At 48.5% G+C, this 21,330-nt stretch overlaps 1 protein-coding gene across 1 annotated transcript; it reads left to right on the top strand.

Annotated features, from left to right (window-relative positions):
* The first annotated feature begins 968 nt into the window (after positions 1-968).
* LOC311113237 (insulin receptor substrate 2-B-like) lies at positions 969-20,185 on the top strand. Its single transcript, XM_084156443.1, has 2 exons — positions 969-5,394; positions 19,989-20,185. The coding sequence occupies exons 1-2, from the start codon at positions 1,260-1,262 to the stop codon at positions 19,994-19,996; spliced, it is 4,143 nt and encodes a 1,380-aa protein (XP_084012569.1). The 5' UTR covers positions 969-1,259; the 3' UTR covers positions 19,997-20,185.
* Positions 20,186-21,330: the final 1,145 nt, after the last annotated feature.

Genomic DNA, 21,330 nt, shown 5'->3' with positions numbered 1-21,330 from the left:
ATAGAATGAATAACTTATTATTATGCTTGACACCCATCCCTGTCTCTCTGACCAGACAGGGCACAGGTCAATTATTTCTCAAGCTCCTGAATAAATACCTAACCATGCTGAGTCATAATGATTCACACCACTACAGCGTGCAAACAACTAATCATAAAAGGAATACAGGAAAAACAAAACAATATGAATCATTTCAAAACACCCACTGTGACCCCTGGCTTTTTGCAGATCAGGGGTCGCGCGTAAAGCACCTCAGAGTAGGAGTGTTAATCTGTTTGAATACGATTATGGAGATGGGGGACCTGATCCTACATCAGCACCTTGACTCTTAGGCGCTTTACGAATATTGTCCCTGAAATAACCGGATAGGGGGTATTTCATTGCATTCCAATGGATTTAGGGTAGTCCCTGCCATGTTGCTTACACCTATCCAGTTCTTTTGGATCTGCAAAGTAAATACCAAAGGGGTAGGAGATAAGGAAATGTTTTGGGGCACATTTGGCCTTCAATACCTACAAATAAGTAGCATAGGAGAAACTTGCAATATGAGGGAGGGGATTCACCTTCGTGCCAAACGAAAACAGCACAGCCAATGGTCCACACTGTGATTAGATAACCTCAACGACAATCAACAATATTGTCCAATGAGAGTGGTAGTATCAACGAACGCCTATCACTCTACCGATAATCATTGGCCAGTCAGATGTCGATCATCACGAAAACGTACCCTCCTATTTTTTACATCAATGAAACTCCGTGCGATATCATTAGTCGACCGTATAGACGTAAAACACGAATGACCCTCAACGATTGGCTGATTTACTTGTCCGTTTCTGTCAATCTCGCTGAACATCCAATGAGAAGCCCCGACTCGCTCATTGTTCCTCCTGCTTATGGGTACGCACGGGTCACGTGTTGTTTGTGCTCTGCTCGGTAGAGTTGTGTACAGAGAGTGAGAAGGGGACTGATCGCTAGCTTGGGTGCTAACGATTATAGAAACTGGGGTGAACGTGGAGATGTTTCACAGGGTGTGCTTCCTTTTCTAAAAGCGCATATTGGATACCTGTTTGTCACGAAGAGGCCTGGAGGACGGGCCGTTTTCAAACGGAACCAACATACATTTCGGCATGTATTGTAGCTAACCATCGCGCCGTGTAGCCACAGCAGCTCCAGCCGGAGCCCGTCTCCAAAACAAGAATGGGGTCTAGGTCCACATCACGGCTTAGGTAAATAAAGTGACCTTTGGTTGTGTTCTCTAAATGGCAAATTTCACGAATTACCAAGAAAGCAAAGCCGCTATGTTGTTAGTGGAGACGCAACAGAGGGTCATCGGGACGAAACCAGCGGCGGCGGCGGCCAACAGCAACGACACCTCGGTCGGGGAACCCCCTTCCCTATTATTGAATATCGGTGGCGTCGGAGCCAGCGGAGCTCGTGTCCATCAGCAGCACTTTCCACCCTCCAGACAACATCACTACCCCCAGAGCTCGCTGCCCAAAGAACAACAACACCCGCTGTCGCACCACTACCAGGCGGCGACGCAGCAACCACAGCATCATCTCTCCGGTGAAAACATAACGGAGTCCCCGGTAAGGAAAGCTTCGTCGTCGTCTTTGAACCTGTTACAACAGGACCCTGCTGCTAGCCACCACACACTCGCCGCGTCGGTAAACGCAGCGTCGGCCGCGATACAACTCGCCGTGAATGCTAATGTTAGCGTGGCTACCTCAGAAGGTGTCGTGGACGACATTCAGAAGTGTGGCTATCTGCGGAAACAGAAACACGGCCACAAAAGGTTTTTCGTGCTGAGGGCGGCCAGCCACCTAGGCCTCAGCCGGTTGGAGTACTATGACAGCGAGAAAAAATTCCGTAGTAGCCTGCGGTCTGCTGCTGCAGCCGCCGCAACCGGTACGGCCGCCCCTTCTCCCCCGAAAAGGGTGATCTATCTGTATCAGTGCTTCACTGTCAACAAAAGAGCAGATTCCAAAAACAAACACCTCATAGCCCTCTACACTAAGGATGAATACTTTGCGATTGTGGCTGAAAATGAGCAGGAACAAGACGACTGGTACGTTGCCCTGAGTGAACTGATGAGTGAGGGGAAAAAGGGTCATCTAGACTCTGATGAGTTGGATGATGGCTACGGTACCGTCACACCAGGTACGGTTTTCAAAGAGGTGTGGCAGGTGAACGTGAAACCCAAAGGGCTGGGTCAGACCAAGAACCTCACAGGTGTGTATCGTTTATGCCTCTCTACTAAAACTATCCACCTGGTCAAACTAAACTGTGAGACGCCATGTGTCAACCTTCAGCTGATGAACATCAGACGCTGTGGACACTCAGAAAGCTTCTTCTTCATGGAGGTGGGTCGGTCATCCTCTATAGGCCCTGGGGAGATATGGATGCAGGTAGATGACTCTGTAGTGGCACAGAACATGCACGAGACCATTCTGGAGACCATGAAGGCTCTGAAGGCCTTCACCGAGATCCGCCCCAGGAGCAAGAGCCAATCGTCTGGCTCCAACCCCATTGCTTTCATCACCACCCGCCGTCACCTAGGCAACCTGCCTCCGAGCCAAACAGGTCTCCAGCGCCGCTCCAGGACCGAGTCGGTGGTTGGGACGCCGCCATCAAGTAAGAGCTCTGGCGCCAGCGGCTATCGCTTCCGAACATCGAGCGAGGGTGAGGGGACGATGAACCGGCCGTTCCGCTCCGTTACTGGCAGCCTGATCCACCTGAACACCGCCCGGATCCACCTGGGGCGCCAGGAGGGCGGGGTAGGGGCGGGGAACACCGGGAGCACCGGGGGAGTAGGGCGCTACGCCAGGGCGCTACCAGGCTCCACCTACCACGCCCGCTCCGCCTCACTCCCCGTCTCCCACTTCCCCTCCACCACCTCCCCCGTCAGCGTGTCCAGCAGCAGCGGGCACGGCTCGGTCTCCGATACCCTCACCCGGCCCTCCTCCGCGTCAATCTGCGGTTCCCCCTCCGACGGAGGCTTCAACTCCTCAGACGAGTACGGCTCAAGCCCTGGGGACTTCCGCTACTTCCGGGTCCGGAGCAACACGCCTGATTCCCTGGGCAACACCCCACCTATCAGAGAGGAGAACAGCATGAGCGACTACATGGTCATGGGCTGGCACCGCGAGGTGTTTGGTGCGGGTGGCGGGGGAGGGAGTAGTTCTGGTAGCGTGGAGACCCCCCACCGGGACGAGAGCACGTCGACGGATGACGACCGGTCCCTGAGGAGGCAGACCCACTCGTTCACGCGGCCCGGGGGTCAGGGTGGTGTTACCAGCGGCAGCAGTGGCGTGACCGTGTACCAGAAGATGACCCAGACCACCTTCTCGCTGGACGAGTCGGTGTCCGTGAGAGAGGCCCTGTCTCTGGGCCGTACCGACAGCATCACCCAGCCTTCCTCCTCTTCTTCCTCCCTCCGCTCTGACTACAGCTCCTGCTCCGAGCACAGCCAGGGCCGACCCCCTCCTCCCTCCTCCTCCTCGGCCAAGGAGGACAGCGGCTACATGCCCATGTTGTGTGGGGTGGCAGCCTCACCCTGTGACGCCCCGGACTACATGCCTATGCAAGCCAGCTCCCCCTCTCACCACCACCACCATCACCAACCCTCCCACTCTCCCCAAGCCCCCAGCTCAGCCCTAGCCCCACGTTCGCCCCAACAGCCCACAGACCCCAGCGGCTACATGATGATGCTACCAGGGGGGCGGAGCTCCTCTTCCCCAGTCCAGGCCTCCCCCAGCCCCCACAGCAGTAGCAGTAACATGGGTCTGGGTGGAGTTAGTGTCAGTAGTTCTGGTAGTATAGTGGAGCGTCCTGAGAATGGAGAATACATGGACATGTCTTACAGCAGAGGAGGAGGTGGAGGGGACGCGGCAGGGGGACGGAAGCTCTCCAACGAGGGGGGATACTATGCACTGAGCACCCCTGAAGGGAGAGACCCTAAATCATACAGCCCCTACTTCTCCCTGCCTCGCTCCTACAAGGCCCCCGCTGCAAGAGAGAGAGAACAGAGGGAACATGATGAGTATGTGCCTATGAGCTCCCCGGCGAAACCAGTCTACTCCCAGATCGCTACCGGCAACGTCGCCGAGAGGGGCGTGACGACGAGGGGTGTTGGTAGTGGGGGGTCAGACACCCATCACATCCCGCCTCACGCCTACCCGCCCCCTCCCTACGGGGTGCACCACCAAGCGGCTAACGGTGACCGACGGACGACCCCGGTCCGGCCCAACCGCCTCCCCCTAGGGCGCCGCAGCTTCCATGGGTCTCTGAGGGTCAGCGAGCCGGCCGCCGACGAGGTACTCTCCAGCCCTGGAGAGTACATCAACATCGAGTTTGGGGGCTGCTACAGACCCCCCACGTCCTATCCTCTCTCTGCCCAGGATGGTTCATCCTCGGTGGGCTCTGCTGAGCAGCGCCGCTCCCCTCCCCACCCCCATCCTCAGAACCAGGACTATATGAGTGTAGAGGTGGGGGTTGGAGGTGGTGGTAGTGGGGTTGATGATGGAGGTCGCCTGGCTAAGAACAAGTCTCCCAGACCCTCTCTGGTGGCTCCCTGGAACCCACCCAGCTACATCCGACCTCTTGCCACTGGGGCCTCCGTGAGTGGGGCCCCTGGTTCTTCTGGAGCTCGATGGCGGACGGGGACAGATGACTACACAGATATGACCTTTAACCTCAGCAGGGGTGAGGAGTCGCGGGGGTTACGGAGTAGCCCCACGGCCATGCTGCAGCATCTGTGTTTGATGGAGGGCCGCTACCCCCCCACCTTACCCCCCAACTCTGCCTCCCCTCCCTCCTCCAGCCCCCAGCCTGAGCCCATCAAGGTGGTACGCGCGGACCCCCAGGGGCGACGCAGACACAGCTCCGAAACCTTTTCCTCATCCTCCACCTCCGGAGGAGGCGGAACCACAAGCTCCAGCACCAACCCCTCCTCGGACTCAGCCAACCCCTCAGCCCTCAACGTAGCTCCTCTGGCTGAGAGCTCCAAGTGGACCGGCTCTGGCTCCTTTGACAGTGTGTGGATGTGTGTTGAGGGGGTAGCGGGGGACTCGGCCGGCCTCCATGCCCGGCCAGGGCCTTCTGATCTGGGCATGGCCTCTGCCTCATCTGGGTGTCCTCCTGGAGGTCGGATGTGCAGGAACATGTCTGTAGGGTATCAGAATGGACTCAACTACATCGCCCTGGAGCTGAGAGAGGACCGGGACTCTAACCCTCTACCCATACCCCAGCAGCAGGGGGGCACCGGGCATGGTACCGGGGCGACCCCCAACGCCCCCCAAGCCAGTAACGTGACTGTGCCAGTAGCGGAGGACAACGGAGCCTACGGCTGTATAGACTTCATCAAGTCAGACGGGATGACTGCCACGTCCAAGGGTGAGTGACAGAGGGATTGTGTGTGTGTGGAGGGGGGGTGCGGTGAGTAAGTGTGTGTGTGTATACAAAAGCGTATTGCTCATACGTCTGTGATAGGCTTTGGGCGGTACACCGTAATATACCGTATACCGGGGTATTTGGAAATAGCCACAGGATGGTTTTTCAATACCGTTTAAACAATTTCTATACATTTTAATATTTGTAGCTACTTTTTAAGTAAATACCTTCTGTCAACTTGTGCAATATGTTAGGAGATAAAGAAGATCGAGTTCTTCATTTCACCTGTCACATTATTTAACATTATGAAGCTGTCCGTAGTTCCCCAGAACAGTTGAGCCAGTCACGTGTTTGTTTGTAAATAGCACAGCTGGAGAAAGCGGGAGTCCAGCTGTGTATTGACAGGGGTCATGTTTTATATTGAAAGTGAAGTGTTTTTTTGCTTCCATAGAATGATCAGGGGCATGCAACAATAGTTTTTCTTCACAGAAAATACATTAGTGCAACACATTCGGCAGAAAACAGCTTCATTTTCATCAGATGACAACAGAAGTGCAACGCTATTTGGCTGGCAGCCACTCAAGTAGGCTAAATGAGCTTACAATGAAAAAGCAAGGTATGTTTTGCAAAAACTGTTTTTAATTTGTTTTATTTAACCTTTATTTAACTAGGCAGTTAAGGCAGTTAAGTACAAATTCTTATTTACATTGATTGCCTACCCCGGACAAACCCGGACGACGCTGGGCCAATTGTGCGCCGCCCTACGGGACTCCCGTTCACGGCCGGTTGTGATACAGCCCGGGATCGAACCAGGGTCTGTAGTGACGCCTCTAGCACTGAGATGCAGTGCCTTAAACTATGCATGGCCATCATATTTCTGTTTATTATAGATTGTAGCTACATTTCATCATGTTTTTCTTAAAGTTAATCTAGCATTTTACCAGAGAAACGTAGGCTACACTGAGAAACGTACCAGAGAAAAGCAGCTATACACCAGTCAGAGCTGTCTGCTGATAGAATGCAGTGGAGAAGTGCAACTGAAGCGCAACATTAGTCTGATGCCGAGCAGAAATTACAATAAGAAGCATTTTAGATCTGTGTTTACAAAACGCAGCAAGCTATTTCTTATTCGTTGTATATTTTTTTCCTGCCTGAAAACAAATAATTCTGCATTAACTAGCAAGTTAAACGTTATCTAAGTAAGTGGCTGACTTAATGAGGTGACGGAGGCGTCATAATGTGTTGGCTTTTTGCCGTGTTTGAGAAGTCACAGCTCTTTTGGATGCGTTATCTGTACAGCTGCCACTGCTATCTTTTGATTTCCTAGCATTTTTTTCTCCTCTCAGTTCTCAGCCTGTCTGCTCCTCCCCCATGTTCTCTGAGCAGAGCAGGCAGGCCCGTTGCCCTAGCGACTCCAGACTCCACACAGACACAGCTTGAATGATGCCCTAGAGCCAGTACTGTTCATTTGCACCAATGTATCTCGTTCACATTCGCTTGTAAATGTCCAAACTCACCAAAAATGACATTCGGTAGCTCCTACCTAAATACGTATAACTTTATGAGCTGGACTGCCTGTCTTTGCAATTTGTTTCTTTTTTTTTTGTTTGCGCTCGTTAGCATATTTATCTAGCAGCCTCCATGGAAATGCTAATTTTGTTAGCATTCTGATAATAGACACCTAATGGGCTTATACTAAGCGGGTAATACCGTAAATCCCAGGATAAGAGAAGGACGATATGAGAATCTGGATACCGCCTAACCCTAGTCTGTGACTGTGCAGTCTGTGTGTGTGCGCTGGCCCTCCAGTTGTCGGCATGCCCTGCAGTGTAAAAGGTAATCATGATGAGAAGAGAGGGAATCTCACCTACTGTACTACATACACTTCATTGATCCAGGTCCTGGCCAAAGTGGGTCAAACGGTACCATGTAATATGGAGAAACCTTGACCTGCACTTGCCCCTGTGTGTGTGTGTGTGTTTCCACCAGAGAGAGTGTGTGTTTGTGTTCGTTGCGTTGACTCCTTGCTGCCCCCCTTAGCGAGGTCATTTCTTAGTTTCGTTCCATTGGAAAACCAACACTGTGTGTGTTTTGTGGGTGTGTGTGGTTTTCCGTAGAAAAACCAACACTCTTCTCCGATAAAGCTTGTTGTCACTGTTTGAAGTGTTTCCACTGTCATACTAATGTGTGTGTGTGTGGAGTCATGCGGAGGGTCTTTGATGTGCTCTAATTGGACCAGCGTGTCGGGGCACCACAGCAATAGAACAGAGCCACAGGAAACGCATCATCATCACACAGGAATACACTTCCTGTGACCTGCCCTCAGCAGCCAACCAGGCCCCTTTCAGCACCCTTTTCCTTTTGTTCCTCCAGAGGAACACCTTCTGAAACAGGGTAGTGGGCTACTGGGACCTGTTCATTATGACATGCTGTAGCAAAACCTTTTTACTTTGGGTAGAGAGTGTTCGCTAGCTAGCAGCACCCTTTCCTGTCCCACATCCTGGTCCTCTGTAGCTCAGCTGGTAGAGCACGGCGCTTGTAACGCCAAGGTAGTGGGTTCGATCCCCGGGACCACCCATACACAAAAAAATAAAAAATATGTATGCACGCATGACTGTAAGTCGCTTTGGATAAAAGCGTCTGCTAAATGGCATATTATTATTAACATCCAAAGGCCCCCTTCATAGTGTGACAGTGTGAGCCTACTAGTTGTACTGGTCTTGGAGCTGCTTGGAGCTGAGTTAAGGTCCTGTAGTAGAGGGTGTTGGCTAGCGGCTGGTGAGGGTGTTGGCTAGCGGCTGGTGAGGGTGTTGGCTAGCGGCTGGTGAGGGTGTTGGCTAGCGGCTGGTGAGGGTGTTGGCTAGCGGCTGGTGAGGGTGTTGGCTAGCGGCTGGTGAGGGTGTTGGCTAGCGGCTGGTGAGGGTGTTGGCTAGCGGCTGGTGAGGGTGTTGGCTAGCGGCTGGTGAGGGTGTTGGCTAGCGGCTGGTGAGGGTGTTGGCTAGTGGCTGGTGAGGGTGTTGGCTAGCGGCTGGTGAGGGTGTTGGCTAGCGGCTGGTGAGGGTGTTGGCTAGCGGCTGGTGAGGGTGTTGGCTAGCGGCTGGTGAGGGTGTTGGCTAGCGGCTGGTGAGGGTGTTGGCTAGCGGCTGGTGAGGGTGTTGGCTAGCGGCTGGTGAGGGTGTTGGCTAGCGGCTGGTGAGAGTGTTGGCTAGCGGCTGGTGAGGGTGTTGGCTAGCGGCTGGTGAGGGTGTTGGCTAGCGGCTGGTGAGGGTGTTGGCTAGCGGCTGGTGAGGGTGTTGGCTAGCGGCTGGTGAGGGTGTTGGCTAGCGGCTGGTGAGCGTGTTGGCTAGCGGCTGGTGAGGGTGTTGGCTAGCGGCTGGTGAGGGTGTTGGCTAGCGGCTGGTGAGGGTGTTGGCTAGCGGCTGGTGAGGGTGTTGGCTAGCGGCTGGTGAGGGTGTTGGCTAGCGGCTGGTGAGGGTGTTGGCTAGCGGCTGGTGAGGGTGTTGGCTAGCGGCTGGTGAGGGTGTTGGCTAGCGGCTGGTGAGGGTGTTGGCTAGCTCCTGGTGAGGGTGTTGGCTAGCGGCTGGTGAGGGTGTTGGCTAGCGGCTGGTGAGAGTGTTGGCTAGCGGCTGGTGAGGGTGTTGGCTAGCTCCTGGTGAGGGTGTTGGCTAGCGGCTGGTGAGGGTGTTGGCTAGCGGCTGGTGAGGGTGTTGGCTAGCTCCTGGTGAGGGTGTTGGCTAGCGGCTGGTGAGGGTGTTGGCTAGCGGCTGGTGAGGGTGTTGGCTAGCTCCTGGTGAGGGTGTTGGCTAGCGGCTGGTGAGGGTGTTGGCTAGCGGCTGGTGAGGGTGTTGGCTAGCGGCTGGTGAGGGTGTTGGCTAGCGGCTGGTGAGGGTGTTGGCTAGCGGCTGGTGAGGGTGTTGGCTAGCGGCTGGTGAGGGTGTTGGCTAGCGGCTGGTGAGGGTGTTGGCTAGCGGCTGGTGAGGGTGTTGGCTAGCTCCTGGTGAGGGTGTTGGCTAGCGGCTGGTGAGGGTGTTGGCTAGCGGCTGGTGAGCGTGTTGGCTAGCGGCTGGTGAGGGTGTGGGCTAGCGGCTGGTGAGGGTGTTGGCTAGCGGCTGGTGAGGGTGTTGGCTAGCGGCTGGTGAGGGTGTTGGCTAGCGGCTGGTGAGGGTGTTGGCTAGCGGCTGGTGAGGGTGTTGGCTAGCGGCTGGTGAGCGTGTTGGCTAGCGGCTGGTGAGGGTGTTGGCTAGCGGCTGGTGAGGGTGTTGGCTAGCGGCTGGTGAGGGTGTTGGCTAGCGGCTGGTGAGGGTGTTGGCTAGCGGCTGGTGAGGGTGTTGGCTAGCGGCTGGTGAGCGTGTTGGCTAGCTCATCCTATTTCACATCATCTATATTTACTGCTTTATTTTCAGACTGACAGTTATTTATCAGCTGGGTCTAGCAGTAGGCATGTGTATGCTTCATCCCAAATTGCACCCTATTCCCTAATGTAGTGCACTACTTTTGACCAGAGCCCTGTATAGGGAATAGGGTGCCATTTGAGACACAGAATGTGCACTGGCCCTAAAGCAGGAAGCTGCACAGGCAACTGGATCCCCTTTCGTGTGTGTGTGTCAGCGTGTGTGTGAGCGTGTTTGGTGTTGAACCTGAACTCTCTCACACTCTGATATACATACACACAGATGTTAATATAATCTCAAGATGTTAGGTCAAATCAATATGAATGTTTTAGTAGGCTTTAGGTTATACCTCTTTCATTAATTGGCTTATTGCTGTATAATAAGTTGCTGGATAATACGTTTCAAATGAATATGTAAGGGGTAATCAACGAGGGGCTATGCGTTCTATGGAAAATAATGAACAACGTGGAAGGTGTGTTCCATAACGTGCTATATGAGTGGAACTGACCTTCCACCGATTTGCATTATTTCCCAGAGAACTCATAGAGCCTTGAGTTGATTATCCCTTTCATACCATGGATATAATTTAACACATCTGCCAGTAGAAATGTGTTCAACATCCACTGAAGTAGCTTGAAAGTTTACAAGATAGCTGCAGTAGTTGCTGTGGTAACCAAACAGACTTGCTAGTTTAGCTAACCAAACCATCAGTCCTAGCTTGCTATTATGAAAATCAAATTCAACAATGCCAATACTGTTTTCAATTCGACTTTTGCTTTCAAAAGCAGCTCGAACAAAACATTTACCATGAGTTACAGGGAAATAATGCATGCTCTAGAACGCCAATCAGAAAAGAGTATTCAACAATGCCATGGTATAAGACGATAGAAGACTTCCATACTAATACTGCTGTTACAGTAACTGCTTCAGGTAGTGTTATCAGCCATTTCTATGGCAATGCCTCTTCCTGTGGACTTTCATTAGGCCTATATAGACTTGTATGTTAGTGTGTCCTTTGTTACTCATAGGTAAACACCTCCTGTCTCTGAGTCAAAGCCAGGGTATTTTCCCATGTAGGCTACTAGGAATATATTAGCCTAGTGACTAACAGGCTAGCTAGCTGTTTACTGTTGTAAAGTGTGGTGTGTCTGTGTGGTGTGTGTGTGAGTGTGTCTGTGTGGGGTGTGTGTACTGTGGTAGGCCTGAATGTTTTCTCATTCTCTAGGACAGGGATCATCAACTAGATTCAGCCGCGGGCCGATTTATTTTCTTGAACGTATAGTCTGTGGGCCGGAACATAATTACAATTCATTTGTAGACTGCAAATTGACCACAAGAAGCCCAAACTGATATAATATTTGACTAAAACATAATCATTTCGAACCTTGCTTACATTTTGTATACGGTCACGTGTCTCTCTATTATGCGTGGGAATACTTGGGAACAGATTTTTTTCCAAATTAAAATCATTTGGAGCTGATTTCCTGGTGTTTTTACAGTCTTATGTCCAACAATATAAAAAAACAACTTGGGGGGGGGCAAATGAAATCACCCGTGGGCCACCCTGCTTTAGGATGATGGAGTATTAATAGTAAACGTTCTCCCACATTCAGATAGGAGGAGGATGTGAGGTGACTAATACGAAATTGGTTGAGTAATCAAATTCTTGGGTTACCATGTGCCTTGAGTGGAAAAAATCCCCTAAACTCCAAAGCTTATATTTTGTATTGTTGGACATAAAAGACTGAATAAAACACCAGCAGATCAGCTCCAAGGGATTTAGATTTAGAAAATCCGTTCCAAAGTATTCCCACGCATAATATAATATATATATATATATATACAGTGCTATGAAAAAGTATTTGCCCCCTTTCTAATTTTCTCTACTTTTGCATATTTGTGATACTGATTGTTATCAGATCTTCAACCAAAACCTAATATTAGATAAAGGGAACATAAGTGAACAAATAACACAACAATTACATTTTTATTTCATTTATTTCATAAACAAAGTTATGCAACACCCAATTCCTCTGTGTGAAAAAGTAATTGCCCCCTTACACTCTAACTGGTTGTGCCACCTTTAGCTGCAATGACTCCAACCAAATGCTTCCTGTAGTTGTTGATCAGTCTCTCGCGTCGCTGTGGAGGAATTTTGGCTCACTCTTCCATGCAGAACTGCTTTAACTCAGTGACGTGTGGGCTTTCAAGCATGAACTGCTCGTTTCAAGTCCTGCCACAACATCTTAATTGGGATTAGGTCTGGACTTTGACTAGGCCATTCCAAAACTTCCAATTTGTTGCTTTTTAGCAATTTCCATGTAGACTTGATTGTGTGTTTTGGATCATTGTCTTGCTGCATGACCCAGCTGCGCTTCAGCTTCAGCTCACAGACGGATGGTCTGACATTCTCCTGTAGAATTATCTGATACAGAGCAGAATTCATGGTTCCTTCTATTAAGGCAAGTCGTCCAGGTCCTGAGGCAGCAAAGCATCCCCAAACCATCACACCACCACCACCATGCTTGACCTTTGGTATGATGTTCTTACTATGGAATGCAGTGTTTGGTTTTCGCCAGGCATAATGGGAACCATCTCGTCCAAAAAGGTGACTCAAGTTTGCCAAAAAGCACCTGGATGATCATCAAGACTCTTGGAAGAGCATTCTATGAACAGATTATTCAAAAGTATAGCTTTTTGGACGACATGGTTCCAGTAATGCCTGGCGAAAACCAAACACTGCATTCCATAGTAAGAACAAGCGTGGTGGTGGTGTGATGATATATATATATATATATATATATATATATATATATATATATATATATATACAGATGATATATATAATATAGACAGTGAGGGGAAAAAAGTATTTGATCCCCTGCTGATTTTGTACGTTTGCCCACTGACAAAGACATGATCAGTCTATAATTTTAATGGTAGGTTTATTTGAACAGTGAGAGACAGAATATCCAGAAAAACGCATATCAAAAATGTTATAAATTGATTTGCATTTTAATGAGGGAAATAAGTATTTGACCCCTCTGCAAAACATGACTTAGTACTTGGTGGCAAAACCCTTGTTGGCAATCACAGAGGTCAGACGTTTCTTGTAGTTGGCCACCAGGCTTGCACACATCTCAGGAGGGATTTTGTACCACTCCTCTTTGCAGATCTTCTCCAAGTCATTAAGGTTTCGAGGCTGAAGTTTGGAAACTCGAACCTTCAACTCCCTCCACAGATTTTCTATGGGATTAAGGTCTGGAGACTGGCTAGGCCACTCCAGGACCTTAATGTGCTTCTTCTTGAGCCACTCCTTTGTTGCCTTGGCCGTGTGTTTTGGGTCATTGTCATGCTGGAATACCCATCCACGACCCATTTTCAATGCCCTGGCTGAGGGAAGGAGGTTCTCACCCAAGATTTGACGGTACATGGCCCCGTCCATCGTCCCTTTGATGCGGTGAAGTTGTCCTGTCCCCTTAGCAGAAAAACACCCCCAAAGCATAATGTTTTTACCTCCATGTTTGACGGTGGGGATGGTGTTCTTGGTGTCATAGGCAGCATTCCTCCTCCTCCAAACACGGCGAGTTGAGTTGATGCCAAAGAGCTCGATTTTGGTCTCATCTGACCACAACACTTTCACCCAGTTCTCCTCTGAATCATTCAGATGTTCATTGGCAAACTTCAGATGGCCCTGTATATGTGCTTTCTTGAGCAGGGGGACCTTGCGGGCGCTGCAGGATTTCGGTCCTTCACAGCGTAGTGTGTTACCAATTGTTTTCTTGGTGACTATGGTCCCAGCTGCCTTGAGATCATTGACAAGATCATCCCGTGTAGTTCTGGGCTGATTCCTCACCGTTCTCATGATCATAGCAACTCCACGAGGTGAGATCTTGCATGGAGCCCCAGGTTGAGGGCGATTGACAGTAAAAGTTTCTTCCATTTGCGAATAATCGCACCAACTGTTGTCACCTTCTCACCAAGATGCTTGGCGATGGTCTTGTAGCCCATTCCAGCCTTGTGTAGGTCTACAATCTTGTCCCTGACATCCGTGGAGAGCTCTTTGGTCTTGGCCATGGTGGAGAGTTTGGAATCTGATTGATTGATTGCTTCTGTGGACAGGTGTCTTTTATACAGGTAACAAGCTGAGATTAGGAGCACTCACTTTAAGAGTGTGCTCCTAATCTCAGCTCGTTACCTGTATAAAAGACACCTGGGAGCCAGAAATCCTTCTGATTGAGAGTGGGTCAAATACTTATTTCCCTCAATAAAATGCAAATCAATTTATATTTTTGTGTATGGGTGGTCCCGGGGATCGAACCCACTACCTTGACGTTACAAGCGCCGTGCTCTACCAGCTGAGCTACAGAGGACCAACTTTCTTCTGAAACTAGTCAGTTTATTCTTGTTCTGAGAAATGAAGGCTTTTCCATACCAGAAATTGCCAAGAAACTGAAGATCTCGTACAACGCTGTGTACTACTCCCTTCACAGAACAGCGCAAACTGGCTCTAACCAGAATAGAAAGAGGAGTGGGAGGCCCCGGTGCACAACTGAGCAAGAGGACAAATACATTAGTGCCTAGTTTGAGAAACAGACGCCTCACAGGTCCTCAACTGGCAGCGAGTGTGTGTGTGTGTGTGTGTGTGTACATTCTAGGTACATGTCATGTCATTTTCCCCCCAGAATGAAACTGGAATGTCCACTAGTGGACATGATATAACGACTCCTAACATCCCTAGAGATGCCCACTAGCACCCCTAACCCTCCGTGAGACCTCACCCCTGGAGTAGCCTAGTTATTGTTCTGGTTTTCCTGAGAGACTCTCTGGGTTCCATTACGGCGGAATTGTGATCAATTAGAATGTTCCTACTTCTAAACAGAATCAGAATGGGAAGGTTAGGAATTCTATCTCCCCATAAAGGTTGTTCCTTGTCAGCCAGTAGAATATAGTATCGTCGTTAACATAATATGTGTGTGTTTCTGTACTGCGTGTGTGTGTTTCTGTACTGCGTGTGTGTGTTTCTGTACTGCGTGTGTGTGTTTCTGTACTGCGTGTGTGTGTTTCTGTACTGTAGTGTGTGTGTGACTAGTATTCCCTCACTGTATTGATAAATTGTGAAAAGAACAGCGACAAAAACAATAGGAGATGTAATACTTAAGAAAAACTAAATGTATAAAACAAAGAAATATACAAAGCAATGTAAGTAATGGTTTACATTCAGAATCTAATTCAACAAACAATTAAAAATGACTGGAGGTACTTACATTGTTTTGTTACTTATTTTACATGGAGAAAATAGTAGGCTACATTCTATGTTTCCTCCCTTAGCTTGTGGTAAGCTGTGACGTACTGTGCTGCCAACTCTTTAACATCAGACCTTTGTTTGATTGTTCTGTGAATGTAGAACTTATCAATTTGAATTTAGGGAAGAAGGAATCTCTATACTGAACAAAAATATAAATGCAAAATGTAACAATTTCAAAGATTTTACTGAGTTACAGTTCATAGAAGAAAATCAGTCAATTAGAAATTCATAAATTAGGCCCTAATCTATGGATTTCACATGACTGGGCTGGGGAGCAAGCCCACCCACTGGGGAGCCAGGCCCAGCCAATCAGAAGGAGTTTTCCCCCACAAAATGACTTTATTACAGACAGAAATTCTCTCTCTCTCTCTCTCTCTGTCTCTGTCTGTCTCTCTGTCTCTCTCTCTCTCTCTCTCTCTCTCTCTCTCTCTCTGTCTCGCTCTGTCTCTCTCTCTCTGTCTCTCTGTCTCTGTCTCTCTCTGTCTGTGTGTTAAGCCTGTGATTAGTTGATAATGCCATTAGCTGCCTAAAACACACACAGAGTGGGAGGAGGGGCTAATGCCCCCCCCCCCCCCCAAACCCAGATTATACTAATGTATAGGATGCATAACTCTGCCTTCGCCTACAATGGTTGCGCTCCCGCATACATCAAATTAACATAATACAAAAATCCCCATTGAAATCCGTCTGTTTAAGCTAGAGATATGTGTTTTTTTTGCATGGCCTGCGTCTCAATCCACTGCATCTGCCGATATCGCCCTTCCGCATCTGTGGTGAAAGGTGGCAGAGCTCGAGCGGTGTTTGTCAGACCATGAGAGATCCCAAAAATCTGTTTTCTTGCGAAAACGGTTTGGCCTACAAACTGTTATGACCACTCAATTGAAAGCGGAGACTCTCAAGAACACGATGGTGTTCTCCGATTGTGTTTTGCCCTAGGACGCTCACAAGATTCATCTGAAGGTCCCCAGTACCAGTTAAAAAAATTAATGGTCATATATATATATATATATATATATATAGTTTAGTGCCTAAAATAAAGGGATAAATACATGGGGATAAATACATGTACAAAATAAATACATAGTTTCCTGATCTTTCTTATATCTCTCAGATATAGGACAGACACTTCAGAAAAAACGTCATTTTGATTTTCTTTGGGGGGGACTATCTGTTGTTCCATTTAGTGAATCTGTTATTCAATGTGTTTCTATTGGCTAATAGCAGTAATGCCAAATTCCATGTTTCATCCAATCATTTTTTTCTATATTTTTTTTGATACCTTAAGGGGTCTTAAAATTTAATGACAGACTTTTGGCTGCAATGTTTTTTTTAAAATCTGGCTTTACATGTGGAAATGTTGTACAATGTACCTTTAACAGAAAAACACCTTCCGGTGTAAAAACCACTGAAATTAAAAACAAACCACATTTGAAGTGAGAAGTAGGCATCAAGCTGAAAAAGAACTTTTAACAGTATGAATTAGGCTGTTTTGAGAAGGTTCGAATCCTACACACACACTGACACACGCGCACACTGACACGCGCGCACACTGACACGCGCGCACACTGACACGCGCGCACACTGACACACGTGCACACTGACACACGCTGACTGGGTCATGGAGGGTGAGAGTACAGCGACAGTAGTGGGATTTAAGAATGGCTGTTGTTTTACTATAGTAGTGAGTTTGTGGGCATGGCTGGTTTCTGAATGTACTCGCATGCACACAAACACACTTTCTTTCTCCCTCTCTCTCTGACTGTCACGGACAGACCCTTAGGCCAGTGGTTTTCAAGCCTCTCCTCTAGGACCCTCAGCCGTTCCTTGCGTTTGATCTATCCCATAGCTAGCACACCTGATTTCAATCATCAACTAATCATAAAGCCCTTGACTAGGTAAATCAGGTGAGCTAGTTCAGCGCTACAATAAAATTGTGAAATGTCTGTTGGTCCCCAAAGCGAGGTTTGAAAACCACTGCCTTAGGCCAAGTGTAGGGCCCCATAAAAGCAGTTATTTATTTTTACCTGATTCCGTTTTTGTTTTTCCAGGTTTCCGTTTTTCCCCATGTTTTCAGGTTTCCGCTCTCAAAATCACACCTTTTTTAATAGAACATAAAATGTTGTTTTTCTTAGTCCACAATAATGCTTAAACCACATCAGGAGACCAGTTTTGAGGTCTGGGAAAAATCTAAGAGAATTATTATTTCGAATTTTGGCTGTAGTTACCCTTTAATGCAAGTGCCAACAGCCAGAGCCTGTTGTTTGGATAGCGGTGTTTCTGTAGCGCTCATGTGATTGCAGAGTTTGCAAAACAAGTGGCCACTGGATTGATGCATATAATCATATCATTCTGCCAGGTAGGCATAGGCTACTTGGTAGTTAACATTTAATTGAGAAGGTTTTTGAGAAAGCTTTTCCATCAACCAGCAGACGGTTATCATTAGCATCATCGCTAAATGCGACACAAAGTGTAGACTAGACATACGAGAGCTGCACACGACACAAACAGACGGGGTCATGACCTTTTAGAAAGTTGCAGGAAAATGCAAATCACCGATGCATTTTGTTCATGTCTAATGATTAACTTGGGCAAATTAATGCATTTTCTAATATGTTCAATACATTTAGTTGATTCCCTACTAAGTTAAAAACAACTATTTTTTTATGTCTGGATTCCGTGATTCCGTCCATGTTTTCCGCAAAACAGAATTTATAGGGCCCTACAAGTGGAAGGATTGCCCTTTCCATTTCAGTCGAGAAAAGAGGAGATGAGGGGGAGGCAGGGGCATGAGGTGTTGAGAAGCCACATGGGCAGCCTGGTCGCTCCGACTAGGCATACCTCAAAAAGGTATAATATAATACGAGTGGGTGTGAGACCGTGTTGACATGGATGGCATTACCACTATTAAGACTCATCCCACCATTTCATCAGGATATCTATTGAAGTTGAGCCCCTTGGATGGAATTGACCCCCAAGTCCCCAACTAGAGGGATGGGGGGAGGAGGAGGAGGAGGAAGGGTGGAGAAGAGTAGAGGCTAATTCCTTCTCCTCCTTTTTTCTCCTCCGTCCGGCTTCAGCGGTCTTCTCAGGTCAACCTCTCTCTCTCTCTCTCTCTCCTGCCTCCTCCTTTGTCAAAGAACAGGTAGGCTACAGGGTAAAAACAGATTTGATAGAAAGAGGGAGAGAGGAAAGCGAGAGGCAGAGAAGGGTGAAAGAGAGATGGGAATTGGAGAGGATGGAGAGACAGAGAGGACAGTGGCAGAGCTAGCTGAAAATGTGTCCTGTGTTGTACCACAGGCAGTAGCTATCGGCTTACAGGCTAATCAGGGATACTTAACCTGTGAGCTGATTTGAAACCTGACCTTTAACCTCATACTTAACCCAGACCTGACCAGGAACCTCATACCTAACCCAGACCTGACCAGGAACCTCATACCTAACCCAGACCTGACCAGGAACCAAACGGGCCGAAACGGGTATGGACCTACTTGAATTTGTCCAATAAGAAACACTTGTCGTTTTTTCCGTTGTAAAACGTTTTGCTACGGTGTGTACTAATGAATACAACTCAGTGTAACCCAGTTGGTCCTAACCCTAACCCAGCTAAAATAAACTGGCTAGCTAAAATAAACTTGCTACCTCTGGTTGGGGCTTCACTGCCTATGATGATGAAATGGACTGGTCGTTCACTAGCCATCCTGGCAGTTTGCATTGTGACGACCCTGGAGAAAAAAACCTGTATCAGCCTAACAATAGTGGATTCAAATTGATATCCGCGTTCTAAAGAAGCCGTAAACGATCATGTGATGTTCACTTTCATAGCTTACTGTAGGTTAACTGTCGTCTGTTCTGTCGTATCGGTGATATCAAAAGTTTCACTTCAACCAGTGAGGTGTTTTAGTTTTGATAGTGTGTGAAATTATTGTCAGCTGGCTGGCTGTTGCTTTGAGAGCCGAAGCACCCTCGCCTTAGAGAGAGATTTAGCTCGGGCAAACACTGGCCCAGGCGCCAGACTAGGTCTTAATGCAGGTGGTCTAGGGGTGTTGTGTGGAAATATGCAGGCGTTTTATTGCTGTGTGTGGGGGGGGGGGGTACAGTAGTGTCCTGCAGTGGTGGAGTCCGAGGAGATTGTTATGGTCAAAGTCAACTGACATAACAATTAACCAAAGACCTCTGTCCACCTCTTCTCTCTCGCTCTCTTGCCCTGTCTGTCTTTCTGTGTCAACCCTCTCTCCCCTCTCTCTCTCTCTCTGCCCCCCCCCCCCCCCCCCGTAACAAACAGACAGATAGAAAGTGTTAGCCGGCATTCCTGTCGCTCCAGCCCGTCCACAGCTGAAGCCCTCTCTCTCTCAAAGCATATGTTAATGGTCAGCAGCCAACAGGACAAAGCCCTTATCAAAGCCCTGCTCTGGGTCAACACACACACACACACACACACACACACACACACACACAGAGGCATGCACACTTGGGATACACATACCGACACACGCTTACACACACACACACACACAGGGGATACACACACCGACACACACACACACACACACAGAGGCATGCACGCTTGGGATACACACACCGACACACGTTTACACACACAGAGGATACACACACCGACACACGCTTACACACACACACACAGGGGATACACACACTCACAACAGGGCCGGTCAGAGCCCAGACTAACCTACTACCAGAACCTGTGTGGGTATGTGTGGGTATGTGTGGGTATGTGTGGGTGTGTGTGGGTGTGTGTGGGTGTGCAACCACTAACCAGGTTAGCTGAGGCCATGCGGGGACATGCTTCTTTACCAACTGTTTTGGTGAAGTTAACTGATCATCTTTTTCTCGCTCACTCTCTCTCTCCCCCTCTCTCTCTCCCTTCTATCTCTCTACAGACTTATGATGGATGGAGGGATCTGAGAGGGGTGCATCACAGACCCCCTAACCCCCTCCACCGTGGCCTTCAACACCCCCACACCACACTTTGACCGTCAACCCCTCAACCTCAACCCCCAAGGCCAGCCCACGAGGTCACACCCCCTCTGAACAACAACAACCGCAACATCACTAAAACGATCGAAGACGAAGACTGAAGGCACTCACATTTGTGTTTTAATTATTTTTTTGTTACTTTGTTTTTAATGATATTTTGTTTTTTCTCAGACCGTCTGGTTCTGAGGCTGCTGTCGATGTTAAAGGACTTTAGATATAATAACTTTTATTTCTGATCTAACAGTACGAAAAGGGAGCTTTGCTTAAACAGTTGAGTATGGCTGTATAACAGTAATGAATAATACGTCTTAGAGACTGGGTGGAGACCGACCGGTCAGTACAGTTTTCTCTTAAGACTTATATACACACTACTATATTTATTGCCACAAAAGGTTTCAGGTGCATTTATTATGTTAACATGATTTATTTAGTATTTTTGTATTAGGTAGCAGAGAAGGGTACTGGACTCAACGATGGTCCCAGTTTTCCTGATGAAAAAGATTTTCTGTAAAAGAAGCAGGTACTTTATTTCCACTTAAGGGCCTTATTAGCACAGTTCTGGTACAGTGTGTGTGTGTGACGCTTACACAAACACACACACACACACACACACACACACTTTCACATATCTGGCTGCTTGTCTGTCCTCTTTAGGCTACATTGAATGACTACACACACGTGTCAGTGTGTCCTGTTTAGGCTAGGCGACACCTGTTGTTTCTGTGACTCCACTAGTCTGTCAGTAGGGCTGCTGGTTCACATAAACACACACAGGGGGCCTGGGCCTCGTTAGGGGTCCCAGTAATCTGACTCTACCCCCCAAGGTGCAACGTGCTGGCCATATTTGCCCCCTGTGCAACACACACACACACACACACACACACTCAATACACACGTGGACACGCACACATACTCATACAAACACACATCTCTGTCAGCCTCTAACTTCCCTGCTTATGAACTCTAGACCCTTCCCACTGCCAATAGGAGAGAGAGAGAGAGAGAGAGAGAGAGGAGGAGGAGGGGGGGTGAGGGTCTATTCTCGATCTAAACAGATCCACAGGAACCAGTGGTTTGCTGGAAATGACCTTAGGGTTAGCGCTGGGGGAAGTGTAGCTACTACAAAGGGTTGAAAACGAGATGAGAGGTGCAATACTTTCTGTTCAATGATGTTGCTTGGAATCAGTCGCTTTGTTCGCCTCAACACAACAGCTGCCCAAACACGTCACACATCTTCGCATCTTG

This window comes from Coregonus lavaretus, assembly GCF_964263955.1.
Source record: "Coregonus lavaretus genome assembly, chromosome: 39".
NCBI lineage: Eukaryota > Metazoa > Chordata > Actinopteri > Salmoniformes > Salmonidae > Coregonus > Coregonus lavaretus.
Note: the sequence above shows the minus strand (reverse complement) of the source record. Positions and strands in the feature narration are given on the sequence as shown.